This window comes from Columba livia, chromosome 18 (genome assembly GCF_036013475.1).
Source record: "Columba livia isolate bColLiv1 breed racing homer chromosome 18, bColLiv1.pat.W.v2, whole genome shotgun sequence".
NCBI classification, from domain to species: Eukaryota; Metazoa; Chordata; class Aves; order Columbiformes; family Columbidae; genus Columba; species Columba livia.
Window position 1 is genome coordinate 679,178 of NC_088619.1, and position 21,338 is coordinate 700,515.

Below are 21,338 nucleotides of genomic sequence, written 5' to 3' on the forward strand. Positions count from 1 at the left end.
CTCCTGCACCGGCTGGTTCTTCACAGCCCGGAGGAGCTGGCACGGTGAGAGCAAAGGCTGCTGAGCCCCAGGGTTTGTGACAGCCAGGCAGGGGCTCGGGCCCCAGCTCTGTCACCTGGCAGCTCTGAAAATGGGGAGCAGAGCCTGCGGAGATGGCCCGTCCTGCCCAGCTTTCTTTTCAGTAGGAAGCGGCATCACTTTATCAAAACCAGCCCAAATTTCATGGGCACAGGCTGAACTGTGTGCCCAGGTGGCCAAGAGGCCACCAGCATTCTGGCTGGTACCAGCACTGGTGTGGCCAGCAGGCCCAGGGCAGCGACCGTCCCACTGGGGAGGCCAAACCGCGAATCCTGGGGGCAATTTGGGCCCCTCACGCCAAGAAAGGCCTTGAGGTGCTGGAGCGAGTGGAGAGAAGGGAACGGAGCTGGTGAGGGGCTGGAGCACAAGTGTGATGGAGCGGCTGAGGGACCTGGGGGTTCAGCTGGAGAACAGGAGCTGAGGGGAGACCTTCTGATCTCTGAACTGCCTGAAAGGAGCTTGGAGCCAGGGGGGTCGGGCTCTGCTCCCCAGGAACAAGCGCCAGGAGCAGAGGAAACGGCCTCAAGTTGCGCCAGGGGAGGTTGAGGTTGGATCTGGGGAACAATTTGTTCCCCAAAGGGCTGTGGGGCATTGGAACAGGCTGCCCAGGGCAGTGCTGGAGTCTCCATCCCTGGAGGGCTGGACAGACGGACATGAGGTTCTCAGGACACAGGGCAGTGACAGGGGTGGGTTATGGTTGGACTACATGATCCTGAGTGTCTTTTCCAAGCAAAATGATTGTGTGACCCTGTGAACTCACTTGCTCCAGCACAGCCAGCTGCTGCAGGTCCCTGCCCGGGGCGGCTGGTCCATTGCAGCTGGGCAGCTCCTGCCCCGCACAGCGTCCCCTCCCGCACAGCCGCCCAGCGCTGGGAGCCACACACGCTCCTCACCAGCACAGCGGGGCCAGGGAGCCCCCGCAGCTTTACAAATGGATGTGACCTACATGAATAACGCTGAGAGGCAGACGAGCAGAGCAACCTGTGCTGCTCTTCTGCCACAAGGCAGCTCGTGTTTGGATAACACAAGCTGCACTCTCCAATGTCTCCATTATGCATTTGCCTGACGGTGGGCACGTTGTATTTTGCAGCGCGAATGTACTCATTACGCTGTCATTAGTCATGAGGAACAGCCCTGTCAGTAATGGAGATCTGCAGCACCAGTACAGGGAATCAGCCGCACTCAGGCTGAGAGACCTGGGGTGTTCAGCTGGAGGAGCTCCAGGGAGACCTTATTGTAGCCTTTCTGGACTTAAAAGGGGCTGATAAGAAAGATGGGGACAGGCTTTTGAGCAGGGCCTGTTGGGATAGGACAAGGGGTGATGGTTTTAAACTAAAGGAGGGAGATTCAGGCCAGACATGAGGAAGGAATTGTTGCCCTGAGGGTGGTGAGAGCCTGGCCCAGGTTGGCCAGAGAGGTGGTGGATGAACCATCCCTGGAGACATCCCAGGCCAGGCTGGACGGGGCTCTGAGCAACCTGAGCTGGTGAAGATGTCCCTGCTCATGGCAGGGGGGCACTGGGGGAGCTGGGAAGGGCCCTCCGATGATCTTGAGGGTCTTTTCCAACCAAAACGATTCCGTGATTCTAACCTCAAGCAGCTACAGCCTCCTCGTCCACCTGGACGTACCTTCCCCGGAAGCCCCATTTAAAGCCAGACCCAAAGCAGCTCCCCATCCTCCCTCACAGAACCCCCCGTTGCATGACGCTGGGCTGCCCCATCCCTGGGGCCGTGAGCTGCAGGGACACGATGAGCAGAGGGGTCCTGCCCCAGCGCTCAGCCGCTGCCTTCCCAGCGCCCCAGCAAAACAACGAGGTTCCTGCCTGAGCAAACATGGAGTGGAGCACATGTAGCTCCGCGAGCTGGTGTTGTTGATCCTGGAGACACCCAAGCTGTGGGGCTGTTGCCACCGCACTCCCCCCGTCCGGCCGTGACGCCCGGCGGAGCCCCGGGCGGTTTGCACAGCACAAACCCCGCTCACCGCTGCTGTATTGGGCTCTCCCTTCCCACCCCCAGTTTCAGTGCCTGCTGCAGAGATCACATCTGCTTCATTCACAGGGGATAATGGGCAAAAATAGCCCAGAGATACCTGCTCAGCGAGGCAGCCAGGAACCAGACATATGCATTAAAACCAGAGCAAAATTGCTGCAAACAAAGTGCAGCAGTTCCCGCAGCTCAGGGTTTTCTGACGGCCCTCGTGTTCCGAACTGACGGAGCATGTTCACCGCTATTCATCAGCACAATGCGGGATCCTCAGGAAAGCAGCGTTTGCCTTCTCGATGCTGTTCCTCCTCCAACACACTCCAAGAGCAGGCAGGCCCATGCATCTTTAATGGGGGTGCTGAATAACTTAGCTTGCCATCTATAATTTAATTGTAGTTGCAGTGGGTGAATAAGGAGGCGTCTTCTGCAGGGGGAAGCTTTCTCCTTCTGCCTTGAGCCATAAAATCAGAGGTCACCGGTGGGTGGGGGGTTGCTAGCGATTGTATAATCACCCCCAATAACGATGCGGTCACATTCTCAGCCGCGTTTTGCCAGCAGACCAGCATTACTGATTTCCTTGGGCATTGACCAATCTCCTAAAAATCACTGCAGGCTTCGATCTCACTTGCACCCAGAAAGCACTTGTTGCATGAGTCTGGAGAGCCCTGGAGACAACATCGCTGCCCGATCCAGCCGGTGCAGGCAGTGGTGCAGGCAGCGGTGCAGGCAGCAGTGCAGGCAGCAGTGCAGGCAGTGCACAGGCAGCACACAGGCAGCGGTGTAGGCAGCACACAGGCAGCGCACAGGCAGCGGTGCAGACAGCACACAGGCAGCGCACAGGCAGCGCACAGGCAGAGCACAAGCAGCGCACAGGCAGAGCACAGGCAGAGCACAGGCAGAGCACAGGCAGAGCACAAGCAGAGCATGGGCAACGCACAGGCAGAGCACAGGCAGCGCACAGGCAGCGCACAGGCAGAGCACAAGCAGCGCACAGGCAGCGCACAGGCAGAGCACAGGCAGAGCACAGGCAGCGCACAGGCAGAGCACAGGCAGAGCACAGGCAGCGCACAGGCAGCGCACAGGCAGAGCACAGGCAGCGCACAGGCAGCGCACAGGCAGAGCACAGGCAGCACACAGGCAGCGCACAGGCAGAGCACAGGCAGCGCACAGGCAGAGCACAGGCAGAGCTGGACTGTGCCCAGTCTCCCAGCCCCACCGGTTCTCCCCAGCTCAGCCCCGGTACAACCCGCGGCAGTGGGACGGGGTGTCTGAAAGCACATTTCCCCTCGGCCGCACGGGTGTTCCAGCCTGTGCCAAGGGACGGGAGCGGCTCCAATACAGAAAACATTGTCCGATGGCAAAGCCCAGACAGTGGGGACCACGTTTTCCCTTTGTTTTTATTGTTATTGTGATTGGCAGCATGACGATGGATTTCTGCCGGGCCTGGAACAGCTCAGCTCAGACCTGCTCAGGCTTTTTTCTTGAGCTTATCCTGACACCCAAGTGCCTCCCTGGGGCAGAGACTCTTGCCCAGGCAGAGGAGACGTTTCCAACACTGTCCTGTCACCGTGTCTCCCTGATCAAACCAAAACTCTCCGTGTCTTTAATATCCATCCCAGCTGTCTGGTGCCCGAGGCACCGGGACAGCTCGTGCCATAACAACACGGAATTTTCCAGAATAGCGAGCAAGCATTTTCCCCCCCTGCTTGCATTGGACGTTTTCATTTTCCCCACCCCAAATTTGCTCCCAAGTCTGCAGCATGCTGCAGCGCCGATGGATGTTGGATTCAGCCTGAACAGGAAGGCATCGCGTTCAGAACGGTTTGAAGGGGGAAGGTTGCACACACGATATTGTTGAAAGGCAGATCAGCATAGCGAGCATTCCTGGCGCCCGCTCCAACCTGCAAACGCTTTGGACTGGAATGGACTGGCGGTACCTGTCAGAAAGGAATCGCTGCCTGCGCCCCGGCGCTTGGAAAGATGCTGCTCAAGAAGAACCCCAGCAGGGTTTTAGGTCCTTGGCTGATGGGAGCTGGTTTTCTTCCCCGCATCAGCGTGGCAGGGCGTTCAGAGGCTCTCGCTGCTGTTACCTGCTGCACTTTGTGGCACATTGCTGGGGACCCGGCAGAGCCACTGGCGTTATCTAACACTTCCCAATTCAGGCAGGTTTGGAGGTTTGGGACGTGCCTGTTTCACTGTCGCATTTTAGACTATTTCCCTTTCATGTGTTCATCAGGTCTTGCTTTCTACCAACCTCCTTCCAACAAATGCTGGTTTCTGATCTCTCAGTCTGGCTCCTGCATCTTTCACTGTCCGGCTCCCCTTGCTTTTTCTTCAGGCTTTTCCTGCTTTCATTGTCAAGCTGCTTTGGATTTCTGGTTCCACTCAGTCCAGCACTAAGCCCCGCTCAGGTTCCCTCTCTCGCTCCCACCAGCGCTGTTTTGGCTCGGGTGGGATGCTGCCGGGCTCCAGTGTCCAGCCAAAACCAGCTGGAGAGAAACAACAGGCACTGCTATTTTCAGTGAGCCAGGGCTTTCTAGATTGGGTAAACTTCATTCTTCCCACGGTGTGTGAAGCACAACCTGCCTTTGTCAAATAATTCAGAGAGAAAAAATGCCCCTATCCTGATGCAAATGCTGCGGGGGATGCCAGTGTCCATCCCCTGCTGCAGGGGCTGCAGCAGCACGGTGCTGTCAGCAGAGCCTGGAGCTGCCGGCAGAGCCAGGAGATCTTGGCACGTTGCTTTATGGATGGCGACCTTAGCACGGGAGAAGGGAACCTAATTTTAAAGACACTTTTCCAAGAGGAGCATTTTATGTATTGGCTTTGTAAGGATGGACTTCCCAGCTGTCCGCTCAGGAGGCTGCTGAGAAATGAGCTTTAACTGTGGGTGCAGAGCCAGTTTGAGAGTGAAACCTCTGAGTTGGAGAGGTTTGTGGCCAGAGTTTCAGCTCAGCTTTGACGCTGTTCCCCGACTGCCCGAGCGAGTCCCTCCCGCGGTGCCGGCAGCGTCCAGCCAGCCCGGCGCAGTGCAGGGGGTTCTCTGGGGCCAGATCCTGCACAGAGTCACCGCGTCACATCCCACCATCCTGCCCAGCCCGAGTGCTGCTGAGCCCAGGAGCTGCTCCCCAAGGTCCGAAGACTCTCCCAGCAGGCAGGGCTGCTTCCCACCTTCATTCCATCTCACTGGAGGGAGAGAAAAGTCCAAGAGCCCAGGCTGAATGGCTCCCAGAAGGGGGCTGCTCCCCCGGGAGGCCTGGCAGGGGGGCAAGGGGTGTCCCCCACCAGCACCAGGCTCTCAGGGGACATCCCGTACCCAGCAGGGCTCGCTGCGGTGGGGAGAAAAACTGCAGCTGGGCTCAGGCCTCTCTCCTCCCTGGCTCAGCAGCTCTGGAGCTGCCGGCACCCTGGGCACCCGCGGCAGAGCCGTCCCTGGAGGATCCGCGGGCAGCTGAGCCCCCTCCATCTGCTCGGCCTGGCCAGGCCATGATGGGTTTTGTCTGAGATCACGCCTGGCCCCAGCAGCAGCACACAGCCCTCTGCCCGCGGCCTCTCTGCCCTCCTCCATGCTCACCGCTGGCGGCCACCAGCCTGGCATCCCCAGGCTCCCGGGCACAGGGCAGCGCTGGGGCTGTTATCTCAGCAGTGCTGGCAGCTGTCAAAGCAACCCGGGCCAGGGTTCACCTCCAGGTTGTTGGCACAGACAGGCGGGTCCCAGCCTCACACGGCTGGACTTGGTTGGGGCTGCGAGTCTCTCAGAGCTGTGTGAAGAACCACACGTTGCCACCGGGTTGCCATCCAGGGCGAGTTGCTGCAGAAACAGCCAGTGCCACATGCGTGGTGCTGTGGGACGGATCCAGCTGGACCATGGGACTGATCCGGTTGAAAACTGCTTGTCAGAACCAGAGTGGGTTTCCTCTGCTGGCGGCGCTGCAGGTGGGGAAAAGGAGATGACCCAGTGGCCTCAGCCATCCCGTGTCCCCCTGGGCACATAGGGAAGGCTCAGGGGCTGATCCCTGCGGCGGGGGGAAGGTGACACTGTCCCTCCCCAGCCAAGCTCTGCCGGACCCCAAACGACCACCCACACATGGCGCCAGCTGGTGTGGGGTGGGCAGGAGGCAGCCAAAGCCTCCGGGCTGTGCCAGCGCTGGGGTGGCCACCCTTGTTCTGCGGCTCTTTGTGGAGGGAGCTTCGTTAGGTCTCAAAACCTCAGTGTGGTGGGTGCAGAGGTGGCCACTGTGCCACTGTCCCAGCTAAGAGCACCCCGAGGCGGCAGGATCAGGGCACCCCACAGCGATGCTGTGACACCCTGGGGTGATGCTGGGGACATCAGGCCGCGGTGATGCTGGGGACACCGGGGCAGCCGGTGCCGCCCGCCGCCAGCGGCAGCAGCAGCTCCCGCTCCCGCTCCCTCGTCCTCCTCGTCCTTTTCCTCCTCCTCCCGTCCCTCTCCCCGCTCGCAGCCCCAGCCCGGCCGGGGGAGGAGCCGGCCGCGCACAAAACCGCCCGGCCGGCCCCTCCGGCCCCGCAGCGGCACCGGCACCGGCGGCGGGGGGTGCCCAGCGCCCGCCCGGGGCCATGCGCGCCGCGGCGGTGCTGGGGCCGGAGGTGCCGGGGGAGGGCGGCGGCCGCCCGGGGCCATGAGCGCGGCGGCGGCGGGGGGGCGAAGCGGCCCCGGGCGGCGGCGGGGCGGCGGGGGGAGCCCGGCGGGGCGGCGGGCGGCGGGCGGGCGGCGGCGCCGCGCCCTGCGCTCCCTGGGCAGCCTGGCCGGGCGGCTGCTCCGCACCTGGGCGCGCCTGGCCGGGGGCCGCGCTAGGCGCCGAGCCGTGCCGGAGGACGATGAAGGCGGGTTTCGGGGGGGCGGCGGCCCGGGGGTGGGGGGCCGGAGGCGGCGGCCCGGGGGAGCGGCGGCGGCGGCGTGGGGCGGCGGGAGCGGCGACGCGGAGCGGCCGCCGGGCGCGCAAGGGCTGCGGAACCACGGGAACACCTGCTTCATGAACGCGGTGGTGCAGTGCCTCAGCAACACGGCGCCGCTGGCCGAGTTCCTGGCACTGGGCCGGTACCGCGCCCGCGGGGCCCGCGCCGAGGTCACGCACCGGCTGGCGGCGCTGGTCCGCGCCCTCTGGACCCGCGACTACACCCCGCAGCTCTCCGCGGAGTTCAAGGTACGGCCCGGCACAGCGGGACCCCCGCACCGCGCCGGCCCCCGCACCCACCGGCATCACCGGCCCCACGCACCCACCGGTCCCCTCCGCCCTGTGCATCCTGCCCGGATCGCCTGTACCAGCACCCACCAGCATCCCCTGCCATCAGCACCCACCGCACCCGCTGCCCTGCACATTCTACTCGAAGCCCCTGCCCCACAGCACCCACTGGCACCCCAGCTCACAGGACCCACCAGCATCTCCTGCTCCCAGCATCCCCCAGCTCTGGCACCCACCTGCATCTCCTGCCTCCAGCACCCACCGCACCCCCTGCCCCGCACATCCCAGCTGCACCCCGTGCCCCCCACACTCACTGGGACCCCCTGCTGCTCCCAGCACCCCCAGCTCCCAGCACCCTCTCCTGTGCCACGTCCTCCCCATGGGCCTTGCTCTGCCCTGCCAAATGCCCCCAGCCCCGCTGTCCCTCCAGCCCCACTGCCGTCACCCACCTCCTGCCTTCAGCTGAGCTCTGACCTCCCTTGGGTGGGCGAACTCACTGTCCCGGCCACCCTCACGGAGCCCAAGAGTGAGCGCCGTGCTGGTCTTGGTGGTGCCACCAGGGGATGGTGCCACCAGGGGATGGTGCCATGGGAGCCCAACCCAGTGGCCTCAGGCCCTGTAGCTGAGTGCATGTCACATCCCTGCAGGGCACAGGCCAGTGTGCTGCGGACCTGCATCCATTTTAGGGACAAGGACAGGACAGCACTTTGATCCTGGCGTGGCAGCCCCCTATGCTCAGGGACACACGCCTGTGGGGTGACATTTCCCCAGGGACTTGCTGCTGCAATTAAACTGCTGCTGCCATGAAACTTTGCAAAGCGCTCAGAGGAGCTGCTGAGGGGCTGGACCTGCCCTGGTCAGGGTTTCTGGCGCTGCTGGGGGAGCTCATTGCCTTTAATTTCCCTGTAGCAAAGTCACCAGCTCTTGCAGCACTGCGCACAGGATTTCCATGCCCTCTGCTCCCAAACACGCAGGTTCCTTGGGCACAGAGAGGCAAACAAACCCGACCAAACAGAAAAAAACACCCCAAACTTGCAGCCTTTGCTTTGAATTTCCTCCCTTCAGGTGGTTTTCTGCATCTGCCATGAATTGCCACCTGATTTTAGTTTTATTTAATCTGTCTAAACAAGATTTTGAAAATCGGAAGCGAGTCCGTGGCTCATGTTGTTTGAAGGCCATCGGGGGTGGCCTTGCTCCCTCTGCTGCCAGGAGAGCGGGGCTGGGACAGGCGAGGTGGTGGCCAGAGGGGTCTTGGCTCTGGGGGGGTCCCGGGGGTGCTGGAGCTCTGAGCCCTGCCCTGACGTGCTGGTTTGTGCTTTCTCTGTTGGCTCTGAGCAGCTGCTGCCAGCCCAGGCTTGGAGACAGGTCCCTGGGGAGCCCAAGCTCTGCCTTTTGGGGAGCTCCATGGGGGAGATGGGGGCAGAATGCTCTGGGGAACCCTGTCAGCAGCTGGGGACGCCCTGAGGGGCTGGGGGGAAGGAGGAGAGGGGACAAGGAGGGGGCAGCCTCGGGGAGGGGGAGCTGGCAGGGCTTTGGGTGGAGGGGCAGAGCTTGGCCGGGCAGGCAGCACCCCAGCACCGCCCTTGGGGGGCTGGTGGGAACCCCCTGGCACGTGGCTCCATCGGGGACATGTCTGGTCCACTCCCCGGTCTCAGCTGCTCCGCTTCAGTTGGAGAGTGCAGAGTGCCAGCTCTGCTGGGCTGAGCATCCCCGGTTTTGGGATGCAGGAGGTTTGCTCAGGGGCTTTCCTCCTGCCTGTGCAGGCAGGGCAGGCAGGGCTGGCAGCTCCCCTGCCCACGGGCCACACTTTTGCTTGGCTGTATGAACAGCCCTTGCCTCTTTGTCGGGCCTTGGGTGGCTGGGCTGGCACCGCCGGCATCGCCTGGCTGGGGAAACTGAGGCACGGGGAGGCACCGGGCTGGCTGCGGGTGCCGGGGTGGCAGGGGCAGGCAGGGGCTGGGGCAGAGCTGCTGCCTGCTGGGGCATCCCGGCGCTGGGAATGGCCTTCCCCTGGCCCAGCTCAGGCCATCAGGGTGTGCAGGGCAGGTGACATTGGTGGGTCCCCACAGGCTGTTGTCTGGCTTTGTTGGGATGTGCCGTGTCCCCTTGCCCATGGCAAGCTGTCCCCTGCTGGCCTTGTCCCAGCAGCTGAAAGCTGGGACACCACAGTGATGGGCCACAGAGCTGCCATTCTGGCTGTGTGTGCTCAGCGGTCCCCAGGGTGGCCACAGTGTCCCTGCAGAGGCAGGAAGTAGGGATGGGTTTTTGTGATCGGTGCTAATGAACTTGCCATTCGTTAGCGCCAGGCTCAGCGCCCTCCCTGCCGGTCTCTTGCAGAACATCGTCTCCGAGCACAGCGCGCAGTTCAGGGGCAACGCGCAGCACGACGCGCTCGAGTTCCTGCTCTGGCTGCTGGACCGCATGCACGAGGACCTGGGTGCTGTGTCCCCCGCCCAGCACCCTCGTGTCCCCGAGGAGGTGGGTGGCCCTTGCCAGGGTGGCCACACCCCCTGGCTTTGGGGGGATGCCCACGCTGGGCCTGGGCCTGGGGAAGCCGAGATGTGCTGGGAGGGGCCAGGCTGGAATTGTCCCCCATACTGGTATGGAATGGGGATGCGGGTGATGTGGTTTGGCCCGTGTGGGAGGGGGGAGGCTGTTGGGATCTGGGTGCTGCGGGGCTGGGTAGGGTGGTTGGGTGCTGGGAGAGCACGGGGGTGTCGGCAGGAGCTGGTCTGTCTGGCTGAGCACCCCAGTTCTGCTGGGCACCCCAGTTCCTGGGGTTGCTTGGCTGGGAGGAGATCCACCCCCCGTGCTTTCCCACCTCCAGCTAAGCTGTAATTACAGCGCTCGGCAGCTTTGCTGCTGGCAAACCTGGTAATGAAGTGTCCCTCCATCCATCTGCGCGCATGGCATCACCTGTTGCAGCAGATGGGTTTGTGCTGGGGGTGGTTGTGCTCGGCAGTGCTGTCCCCGTTTTGGGGGTGATGCCCACCTGGGGCACAGGGCTCGTGGGACTGTCTTTGTGCTCCCTGTCCCCAGCGTGGGGCACGGTGGCTGTGGCTGAGGGGTGGGGGCTGGGGACCCCGCGGGCAGCCCCTGCCCGTACCCCAGTCTCTCTTGGGCTCCGTCCCCATGGGAGAGCTCAGCTGCAGTGCCCGTCCCCAAACCATGGGGCTGGGGCAGCCCTGTGGCTCCTAGAGCTCCTTGGGCAGGGTCTGCAGCCGTTCGTGCACTGAGCTGAGTTGTTCTCAGCCCTGCCTGCCTTTCCCTGGGGGCGAGCAGCTTGTTTAATGCGAGGTGTCACCAGCTGCCATGGGCTATGGTGTGACACCACTGGCGGTGCCGTGGCAATGCCCGAGATGCCCGCCTGGCTCCAGGGACGGGACTCTGTGTCCCCCCAGCATCCGCAGTTTGGCTCAGCCTCCTCCAGCCCTTCATCGTGGTCTCGTCCCCTTTTGGGGTGTGCCACCCAAGTGGCACCTGTGTGCTTGTGTCCACAGGGATGGGGTGTCCCGTGGGGGCCATGAGCATGAGTAAATGGCTCTGAAGTGCCTGGCTGGAGCTGGGCACACATGTGCCCGTCCTGGTTCAGGAGGGGTTGTTGGGCATTGGAACAGGCTGCCCAGGGCAGTGCTGGAGTCACCGTCCCTGCAGGGTTGGACAGACGGAGATGAGGTTCTCAGGACATGGGGCAGTGCCGGGGGGGGTTATGGTTGGACTCGATGATCTAGAGGGTTTTTTCCAACCAAATGATTCTATGATTCTAAATACCCTCCTGGGTGTTTGGTGGCTGCCCTGGTACACAGCGGCTCTGGGGCCACCCTGGTGGGGACCAAGGCTTGGCTGCTGGGGGGGCTGATGGAGGAGGAGGCATCCCCTTGTGTTTTGGGGGGATTTTGGGGGCCACGTGAGGCACAGAGTCCAGGTCCACAGCACATGGACCCTGGCCCTGCACAGACTATGAGGACACGTCAGGCACAGCAGGACCCAGTGCTAGCAGATGGCATGAGGAAAATCCACCTCCCAGCCAAATACCTCACTGATTTTCAGTCTTGCTCATTGCGACTCCAAAAATCTTCCCTCTTGCCCCAAAACAGCTCAGTCCTTCCCCAGTCTATTGAGGCTCCTTTCTGTGACATCTCTTATGCCATCAGGCTTCATGTGCCCATAGCAGGGGGTGAAGCTCGTGGCTTCTGTACTGTGTTTGTGGGGACAGGGGCTACCCGTGGTTCCCAGGGCAGCAGGTGCCAGAGAGATTGCGTCAGGGAGATGTTGGACCAAAAACCCAAGTAGAAAGAGACAGGATGAGAGGAAATGGCCTCAAGTTGCGCCAGGGGAGGTTGAGGTTGGATCTGGGAACAATTTGTTCCCCAAAGGGCTGTGGGGCATTGGAACAGGCTGCCCAGGGCAGTGCTGAAGTCACCAGCCCTGGAGGGCTGGACAGACGGACATGAGGTTCTCAGGACATGGGGCAGTGCCAGGGGTGGATTATGGTTGGACTCCATGATCGTGAGGGTCTTTTCCAACCAAAATGATTCTACAATTCTGTTATTCTGTGTCTTCTAACCAGGCAGGTCTGGCTGCACAATGTGGTCATGTCCCAGTGTCCCCGTTCCCTGTGGAGCAGAGCAGAGGACCTGGTTCCTCTCGGGCATCCTGGGTGCAGGTTCTCGCCTCCCACAGCCGGTTCTGGCATCCCCTGAATATGGCAAAAGTGGCTGCCTCCCTGGCTGAGTGTCCTGCCTTTCCTCGGGATGGATGCCACGAGGACACCAAAGCTGGGCTTGGTTCACCGGGACGAGTCCCCAGCCCCTCAGTGGTGGGGGGTCACCTCTGCACCTCGCTCACTTGTCTCATGTCCCCACAGGCTGGCGAGGACGGGATCATCGATGCCAGCAGGTCCCCACCGGCCGCCTGGCAGCCCCGTGGGCAGAGCTTCGTGCAGAGCCACTTCCAGGCACAGTACAGGTGAGGGGGGTGGACAGTCCTGCCCCAACGGGGCTGTGCTGGGGGGTGGCCGGACTCTGCCAGCCTAGAGAAGGGGTGAACCAGGAGCACTCAGCCCTGCAGAGAGGCTCCATCCATCCCTCCCACCCTCCATCCTGCCGGGAATGTGGTCCCCAGGATGCGGTCCCCGGGATGCGGTACCCGGGACACAGTGCCTGGGATGCGGTACTGCCAGCAGGGCAGTGCAGGCCCCGGTGGGGACCCTGGGGTGCTGTCCCCGTGCCGGTGACATGCCACAGCCGTGTTCCGCAGGTCCTCCCTCACGTGCCCGCATTGCCTGAAGCAGAGCAACACCTTCGACCCCTTCCTGTGCATCTCCCTGCCCATCCCGCTGCGCCAGACCAGGTGAGCCCGGCCCTGCCCCCCCAGCCGCTCGGTGCGGTGAGAGACACGGCCGCAGCACAGCGGGGTTTTGGCTTCAGTGAGAGAAATGTGTATATTTTGGGGTAAATCATTAATTCAGGAGGTGGTGGCAGTGTTGGGACAAGTGACAACCACCGCCGCAGAGCTGTGTCCGATGGGTGTTTGCTGTCCCGGGGTCAGAGCTGCCGTGCAACGGGTTCCTCCGGCGTGGTCATGAGTGGCCTCAGGTCTCGGTGCGGTGTGTGGTGGCTTCCCCGCTGAGCTGTGTGTCCCCCCCGGTGTCCCCAGGGCTCTCAACGTCACCCTGGTGCTGCAGTGCGAGCGCTGGCGGTTCGTGCGGGTGGGCCTGGCTGTGCCGCTGTTGGGCACCGTGGCTGAGCTGCGGGAGATGGTGGCGCGGGAGGGACACATCCCCCCGGAGCAGGTAACGGGAACATGGGAGGGGACGCCCCTCCTGGGGGACACTGACAGTGCTGTCCCTCAGTGTTGGGGACGTGGGAGGGGACATCCTCCAAGGGACACTGAGGTGCCATCCCGCAGGTGATCCTGGCCGAGGTGTCCCCGCGGGGGTTCCTGCGCTCCCTGGGTGACTCGGACACGCTGGGTGGGGCCGGGGAGGGGGCGCCGCTCTACGCCTTCCAGCCGCCCCCTGCCCGCCACACAGGTACCGCTCCCCCATCCCCATTGGCTGTGGCTGGCACCTGCAGAGCGCTGATTGGTTGGGAGCGGCTTGAGGGTGGTGGTAGCATCCCTGGGATTGGTGGTTCCTCTCACTGTGATTGGTGGGGGAGTGGTGTCCTCTCTGTTGTGATTGGTCAGAGACAGCTGTTTTCACTGGGATTGGTGGGAGACTGATATCCTTTGCTGTGGGTTGCATGCTTGCACTGCTGTGATTGGTGGGAGCTGCGTCCTCTGCTGTGATTGGTGGGAATCTTGGCACTCATGCTATGGTTGGTGGGAGGCAGCTTGTGCTCTGCTCTGATTGGTGTGGGAGCCTTTTTTCTTCCCCCCCGAACCCCCCCCCGATTGGTTGGAAGCAGGTGTCCTCTGTTCTGATTGGTGTGAGTCTTGTTTTCCTGCTCTCCCCCTGCCTCGTGATTGGTGGGAGGTTAGTGAGCTCTGCTCTTATTGGTGGAAGTCTTTTCCCTCTCTCTCCCCTGCCCTTTGATTGGTGGGAGGCAGGCATGCTCTGCTGTGATTGGTAGAGGCTGTGGTTGGTGGGCAGGAGGCAGTGCTGCAGGCAGGGCCCCCGTGGGGACGTTGCTGTGGGAGAGGAGCATGGATGCTAATTAACACCTAATTAATACTAAACGAGAGTCACTGGCTGACCCTGGCCCTGCCTGCAGGGTGTCCCCGCAGCCTGCCCGCCTCCCCCGGGGGGGCCCAGCCCGAGGGACAGTGCCTGCTGCCCGCTGCCGCCCGCTCCTGCGACTGCCTGCACGGCTGCCTGCACGGCCCGGGCGGCCGCATCCTGCTGCTGCTCTGCAACACGGCGGGCACCGGCCCCCGCCTCGCCAGGTACCTGCCTGCCCTGCCCGCGCCTGCCTTGCCATGGTGGGAGGGGCCGCAGGGGTGTCCCCTCCTCACCCAGTGTCCCCTGTTGTCCCCAGGTTCGGGCCACCGCTGGTGCTGCAGGAGGAACGGGGCGTCTCCTGGGAGCAGCTCCAGCAGAGCATCCTGGCCCAGCTGCGGGCGCTGCTGCGGGGAGAGGTGCGGGCACAGGTGAGCAGGAGAGGGGACACTGCTGTCCCCTGCTGGGGACACCTGTGGACAGGGCTGCTAGCACTGCAGCCCTGGTGGGGATGGGGTACAGGTGGCCAGGGTAAAGCTTTGAGTGGCTATGGTGTCTCCACAGGTGTCTGTGGTAGAGCTGTCGGTGCCCATGGTGGGTGTCTCCATGGGTGGCCATGGTAGAGCTGTGGTGACCATGGGTGGCACCATCACTGGCTGTAGTGGCACCCTGGGTGATCATGGTGGGACTGTGCTTGGCTGCAAGGTCACCAGTGGTGTCATCATGGGTGTTTGTGGTGGCCTTGGGGTGGTTGTGTTGTTGATGCTGATGGTCCCTAGCGGGGGGCCATGCTGTCCCGGGGGTTGGTCATATTTGCACTGCAGGCAGCCAGTGGTGTCACAGTGTCTCTCTGCGTGGCAGTGGTCTCCCTATGGGTGGTCATGTTGTCACCACAGCTGCCCAGTGGCGTTACCATGGGTGGCCACATTGACCCTGTGGGTAGCTCTGGTGTTCGTGCAGGTGGTGGTGTTGTTGCTGCAGGCAGCGAGTGGTGTCACCGTGGGTGGGCACGGCATGGCCATGGCTGCCCGCAGTGCCAGCTGGCTCCCACGGCAGAGCCACCCCAGCCCAGCTGCCCTCTCCAGCGCCCCGGTGCCACCATCCCACAGGTGCTGGTGTCCCCGTGCTGCCCCTTTGTCCCCAGCCGCACTGCAGTGGTGGGACAGGCCATCCCTTAGCCCTGCATCCCCAACCCCATGGGTGTCCCCTGCCAGCCCTGTCACAGGGACTAAAGGAATCTGACTTTTGGGGCTTTTTTTGTCCTGTGTCACAAGGCATGGCTCCCCACAGGTGACACCAGAGGGTGGGGTGGCTGTGCCCCACGCACCCCACAGCCCCTTCTCCCCTTGCAGGGTGCAGGGACCCTCTTCCGCATCCGCCTGGCAGGGGGCTTGGCCACCTGTGCCTACCTGTCCCCGCAGGACCCCCGCCCCCTCTGCCACCCCGCTGTCGACAGGTAAGGGCGCTGCAGGGACAGGGTTGTCCCCAGGATGTCCCCTCACTCCCCAGGGCTGGCCAGTGGTGGTCACAGTGGCAGGTCACAGTGTCCCTGTGGGTGGCCGTGATGTCCCTGTGTGTGGCCAGTGGTTTTACCATGGGTGGTCACACCCTGGGTGCCACACCCCTACCTGGGGACTGGGTCCCCAGTCCTATGTCCATGCCATGGATGCTGCATGGGGAGGCAGTGGCTGTCCCAAGCTGCCACTATTGGCTGCAGAGAAGTGGCCCTTTGGGTACGGGGGACTTCAGGGGGCCATTTCACTTTGTCGTTGTCCCCCAGAGCCCTGCAGCTGAGCCAGGGGGGTGGCCCTCCCCACGTGAAGCTCACGGTGGAGTGGGACATGAGCACCAAAGAGCGGTGAGTCCCGTGCACTCAGGGCTGGGGGGGGACACCCCAGCACCCAGGTCACTGACCCTGCCTGACGTTATGTCACCCCCCTGTCCCCACAGCCTTTTTGGGGACATCCAGGAGGAGGAGGTGCAGGATGCGGAGAGCGTGCGGCTGCAGCAGCAAGCGCACCGGCAGCAGCACAGCTGCACGCTGGATGAGTGCTTCCAGCTCTACACCAAGGAGGAGCAGGTACCGCACACCCTGCCTGTCTGTGGGGCCGGGGGTGGCTTTGGCGGGGCCGGGGGTGCTTCAGAGGTGGCTGTGGCACAGTACTCACCTGCAGCATTCACTGTGTGCAGGGCTGAGGACACAGGAGAAAAGGAGATAAAGGTACTCGAGAGTGTCCAGAGGAGGGACAGCAAGTTGGTGAAGGGTCTGGAGGGGAAGCCGTGTGAGGAGCAGCTGAAGTCCCTGGGTCTGTTCAGCTGGAGCAGAGCAGACTGAGGGCAGAGCTCATGGGCTGCAGGTTCCTCAGCAGGAGCAGGAGGAGGAGGGGCAGGGTGAGCTCTGCTCTGTGACAGTGACAGACCCAGGGAACGGCAGAAGATGTGCCAGGGAGGGTCAGTGGGACATGAGGAAAAGGTTCTTCACCCAGAGGTGCTGGACACTGAACAGGCTCCCCAGGGAGGTGTCACGGCCCCAACCTGACAGTGTTCAAGAAGAGACTGGACAACGTCCTCAGACACACGGGGTGACCTGTGGGGTGTCCTGTGCAGGGACAGGAGCTGCACTCCATGATCCTGGTGGGTCCTTCCAGCTCAGGACACTCTGTGGTTCTATGTGTTGTCCCCAGCTGGCCCCAGACGACGCCTGGCGCTGCCCGCACTGCAAAGTGCTGCAGCAGGGCACGGTGAAGCTGAGCCTCTGGACGCTGCCCGACATCCTCATCATCCACCTCAAGCGCTTTCGGCAGGTGGCTGAGCACCGGCACAAACTCACCACGCTGGTGAGGTTCCCGCTGCGGGGCCTGGACATGGCCCCCCATGTGGCACAGCGGGGCCAGGCCAGCGGGCAGATGTTGGGGCGCTGGGTGCCCTGGCAGCCCCCACCTTGCTCCCCCAGCGACTACCTCTACGACCTGTATGCAGTCTGCAACCACCACGGCAGCATGCAGGGGGGGCACTACACCGGTGAGTGGGGTGGGGCACTGCAGGGGTGTGGGGCCTGGTGTGGGGTTTGGGGGTGCTGCAGGGTTGTGCCACGGGGTGTGCTGTGCAGCTGGAGGGCACTGCAAGGGGTGTGCTGGGGGCATGTTATGGGGTTCATGGGGGTACTGCAGAGGGTGTGCCATGGGGCAAGGTGTGGGTTTGGGAAGCAGGGGATGTGCTGTAGGGCTGGGGCACTGCAGGGGTGTGCCATGGGGGGCACTGCAAAAGGGGTGCTGGAGGAGCCGTGATGTGGGGTTTGGAGGGGCACTGCAGACGGTGTGCCATGCAGCTTGGCAGCAGAATGGGGGGCACTTTGGGGGGCATGGCGTGGGGTTTGCTGGAGCACTAAAGGGGCTGTGCTGTGGGGCACATTGTGGGCTTAGGGGGCCACATCAGAGGGATATGCCATAGGGCACAGTGTGGGTTTGGAGGGGACACCTTGGTGATGTGTGGGGGCACAGCATGGGGTTGAGGGGCAACTCAGGGGTATCTGCTGTGGGGCAGAGCACCAGGGAGCAGGGGCATAGGGGACACCCAGGACAGTGCTGCAGCCGTGGCACTGGGATGTATCCCCAGCAGCATCCTGCACCCCCAGGCTGTCCCTGCACTGTGGGGTGGCCAGGGGGGACAAAGGCAGAGCCTGATCCCCCCCCACCCCCTGTGTCTCCCCCCTCACCCCCTGCCCCAGCCTACTGCTGCAATGCCCTGGACGGGCGCTGGTACAGCTACGACGACAGCCGGGTGGAGGGGGTGCGGGAGGCCGAGGTGAGCACCCGCAGCGCCTACATCCTCTTCTACCAGCGCCGCAACGCTGCGCCCGCCTGGGCGGCCGGCAGCTCCCTCCGGGGTGAGCACCCACCTCCCTGCCCGCCTGCACCCCACAGCACCCGCAAACCCTGAGGCCGCCGCCCCAGGCACATGTGGCACAGCTGGGTGCACATACGTGACACAGGGTGCAGTAAACGTGCAGCAGAGCCACAGGTGTGTGCGTTCAGCATGTGCACGTGCAGTGTGGGAGTGCACACAGAGCGTAGGTGCAGGTGTACACAGTGTGGTGTGCACACATACAGAGCACTAATGCATGTGCACACAGAATGGTGTGTGCATGCACACATGCATACAGACACACATGCACACCCATGCATGGACTGGCTGGCCCGCAGATGCATACACACATGCGCATGCTTGCCGGTGCACGTTGGTACGCACAGTGTTGTGCACACATAGCACAGGCTAATGCACACGTTTGCAGACACATGAACAGTGTGGGAGGTGCACATGCACCATCACACAGCACAGCTGAGTGCACACACGTGCACACAGCATGGTACGTGCAGCAAAGCTGAGCACGTGTGCATTCAGCACATGCAGCATAGTGTGTGCATAGCACAGCTGCATGTACAGACACGCGTGCACATGGACAGGTGTGCACACCTGTGCATGGGTTGTATGGCAGGCAGGCACACGTATGGCATAGCCAAGTGTGCACATGTGCATGCCCATGCACACAAGCATGCACAGGGTTTTGCACAGACAGCACAGCCACCTGCACACACTTGTGCACACATGCACAACCACTGTGATAGGTGCACATGCACGGATGGCACGGTCACGTGCCCACATGTGCGGTGTTGCATGTGCACATACAGCACCACTAAAGGCATATGTGTTCAGCACTTGCACACACAGAGTAGTGCATGCACACAGACATACGTGCACACCTATGCAGGGACAGTGAGGCAGACAGGCACACACAGATACACACACACACCTACATATGCTGTGTTGAGCACATGCAGTACAGCTGAACATGCCCTGGCATGCACATGCACGACCAGGTGCACGTGTGCTGTCCCAGCAAGCCAGGTGTGCACGTGCACATACCTGTGCATGGAGCTACACACCAGAGTGGGCACACACGCCAGCACGTGGTATGGCAAGTGCACACAAATCTTCGAACTGCAGCCACACGGCACACACAGCACGGCCCGCTCACACCCACCATGTACGTGTGCAGATTCACACAGGGACTTGCACCTGGTGCAGCCCAGTGCTCCCCATTGCTGGGCACCCTGGGGTGCAGGGTTGCTGTCACCCTCCCCACCCTCCTGCTCCCGCAGGTTCCCACTGGCTGACGCGCCTGAGCACCAGCACAGGGGACACCGCAGCTGTGGGTCACTCGGCCACCCGGTCCTCGCCGCCTGGCACCCCTGATGCCACCACTGCCCTGGAGAAAGGTGATGCTGATCCCCCCCCACCACTCCCAGCACCCCAGGGTGGCTCCAGAACCCCCCACTTATTATTGTTTTTAATTGCAGGTGGCTTCGAGGCCAGACCCTTGGTTCGGGGTGTCCAGGGCCGCAGCCTCAGTGTGAAGCTCCCACCCGCCAGTGCCCCCCCCGTGGCTGTGCCCCCCCGCTGGTCTTTCTCCAGCAAGGAGCGGGGCCGGCTGGGGGTCCCAGGGGGGCTGGTGGCATATCTGGAGTCAGGGCGCCGGCCTTCCTGTATCCGCCGCTCCCTCCTCCCGCTCGGCACGGGTGGGGAGAGTGACCCCGACACCCCTCCAACCCCCAGCCCCCTGCCAGGTGGCCCCCCAAAACAGCCCGGCAAGGGGCAGGAGGAGCCGGGCACTCCCCGAGCCCCCCGCCAGCCCCTCCGTGTGCCCACACTGCGACGAGCCGCCAGTGCCAGCGCCGAGAGGACCCCGCGCCAACCCCCAAAAAAACAGAGCAGCCCGAAGCAGAGTGGGGAGGGGACAGGGGGGCTCCACCACCCCAGGCGGCCGCAGCCGGAGGGGGACGTGGGTGTCCCTCCAGCGCATCTGTCCTCCAGCTCAGTGACCATAAATCGCTCACAGAGCTCAGCCAGCCTGCCCCTGCGCCCCGAGAGGGGCCTGTGGCGCTCAGCCTCACTGGGCAGGGGTGTGAGGGAGCCCCCCCTGCCCGCCTGGGGTACCCCCGGCACCACGCTGCAGCGGGGACGGCAGCCTGTGGGCTCTCTGTGCCGCCCGACCGTGCCAGAGTCCAGCTTCTGAGCCACGGCCCCCGGCAGCGCTCCCCCCGGGCATCCCAAACCAGGGGCTCCCAAACTGGAGGTATCTCAACCCAAGAGGTCCTAAGCCAGGGCATCCCAAAGCAGGGTCATCCTGAACTGGGAACAACCCCAAGTGGGACACCCCAACCTGGGGGCTCCCAAACCGGGGCATCCCCAAACTGGAGGCATTCAGGTATCTTGAAGCTGGGTCATCCCAAACTGAAGGCTCCCAGACTGGGGGTATTCCAGTGCAGGAGCATCCCAAAGCTGGAGCAGCCTGAAATAGAAGCTCCCAACCCAGAGGCATCCCAGCCTGGGGGCACCTGACCCAGGGGAGATCCCGAACCTGGGCATCCCAAACAGGGAATCCTGACCTGAGGGCTCCCAAATAGGGGCATCCTGATGCAGGTCATGCCAGCCCAGGGCATTCCAGACTGGGGGCATCCCCAAATGGGGGTTCCTGACCCTGGGGCATCCCAAACAGGGGTCATTGCAAACCAGTGGCTCTGAAACTAGGGGTATCCCAACCCAGGGGCATCCTGAACTGGGGACATCACCCACTCACCTCCTCACATCCCTTCCCAGGGAGCAGGGGGGCAGGCATGGGCTCCCGGCTCTGCCACCTCTAAGGCATGAGAGTTATTTATTGTACCAGGAGAGTTTTATTCAGAGACGCTTTTTGTTTTCTAAAAGGCGACTATTTTTGGGGGGGCGGGCGGGTCCCCCACACCACGATCTATGCAATACGCGATTCTTCCAGCCAGCTTTTTTATGTGGGGGCTGCGGCCCCACCGCCGGCGGTTTCTATTAAAGACACGTGAAAGGAGCCTGGTGTGGTGCTTGGGGACAGTGTCAATCCCAGGAGATGTATCCAGGGCACCCAGCCTTCCCCAGCATCTGTGTCTGCCCACAGTAGTGATGGTCCAGAGGTACCTCCCCACCACCCAAATCCAGGCTGAGACCACCCAGGGCCTGATGCTGCCCCATCCCTTGGGACCATGACAGCCCACATAGAGTAAAAACCACCATTCTATCAACCAAACCTCCATGAAAGCCCATTTCTTGCAAAAAATAAGCATCTTCCAAGAGCCTGTGTCCTAAATCCACCAGTGGGCACAAATGTGGGCTGGAATCACCCCAAATCCAGGCTCGAACTACTCCAAATCTGGGCTCAGATCACCCAGAATCTCGGGTGGGACCACTCCAAATCTGTGCTGGAACCACCCCCTGCCTGGCACTGCCCCATCCCACCTTACCAGGACCCCAACATCCCACACAGCCCCTACTCCACCCTTTTACCCCCCCAACTCTCATCCCTCCCCACCAATGCTTCCCCCGCGT

The 21,338-nt window shown here is 62.7% G+C and overlaps 1 protein-coding gene across 3 annotated transcripts; it reads left to right on the top strand.

The window, feature by feature from the left end:
• The first annotated feature begins 6,685 nt into the window (after positions 1 to 6,685).
• Positions 6,686 to 20,823, top strand: USP43 (ubiquitin specific peptidase 43). 3 transcript variants are annotated; one of them, XR_010466945.1, is made up of 15 exons: positions 6,686 to 7,225; positions 9,602 to 9,742; positions 12,132 to 12,232; positions 12,524 to 12,616; positions 12,923 to 13,058; positions 13,175 to 13,298; positions 13,981 to 14,152; positions 14,245 to 14,356; positions 15,278 to 15,381; positions 15,706 to 15,783; positions 15,876 to 16,005; positions 16,610 to 16,946; positions 17,653 to 17,729; positions 19,085 to 19,201; positions 19,283 to 20,823. XR_010466945.1 is itself a non-coding variant. In XM_065034367.1 (15 exons), the coding sequence occupies exons 1-15, from the start codon at positions 6,701 to 6,703 to the stop codon at positions 19,996 to 19,998; spliced, it is 3,045 nt and encodes a 1,014-aa protein (XP_064890439.1). In that variant the 5' UTR covers positions 6,686 to 6,700; the 3' UTR covers positions 19,999 to 20,823. The 3 variants fall into 3 exon arrangements, 2 of the variants coding, with proteins under 2 accessions (XP_064890439.1, XP_064890440.1); XM_065034367.1 differs by having other exon boundaries at positions 17,653 to 17,811; XM_065034368.1 differs by lacking the exon at positions 17,653 to 17,729.
• Positions 20,824 to 21,338: the final 515 nt, after the last annotated feature.

What these genes read in the sequence shown, in the direction of transcription:
- USP43 (XM_065034367.1), top strand. Translation starts at nt 6,701, where the DNA reads ATGAGCGCGGCGGCGGCGGGGGGGCGAAGCGGCCCCGGGCGGCGGCGG. An exon ending in GACACATCCCCCCGGAGCAG is followed by an intron (nt 13,059 to 13,174) that starts GTAACGGGAACA and finishes GCCATCCCGCAG; the next exon opens with GTGATCCTGGCCGAGGTGTC. An exon ending in GCCCCCTGCCCGCCACACAG is followed by an intron (nt 13,299 to 13,980) that starts GTACCGCTCCCC and finishes CCCTGCCTGCAG; the next exon opens with GGTGTCCCCGCAGCCTGCCC.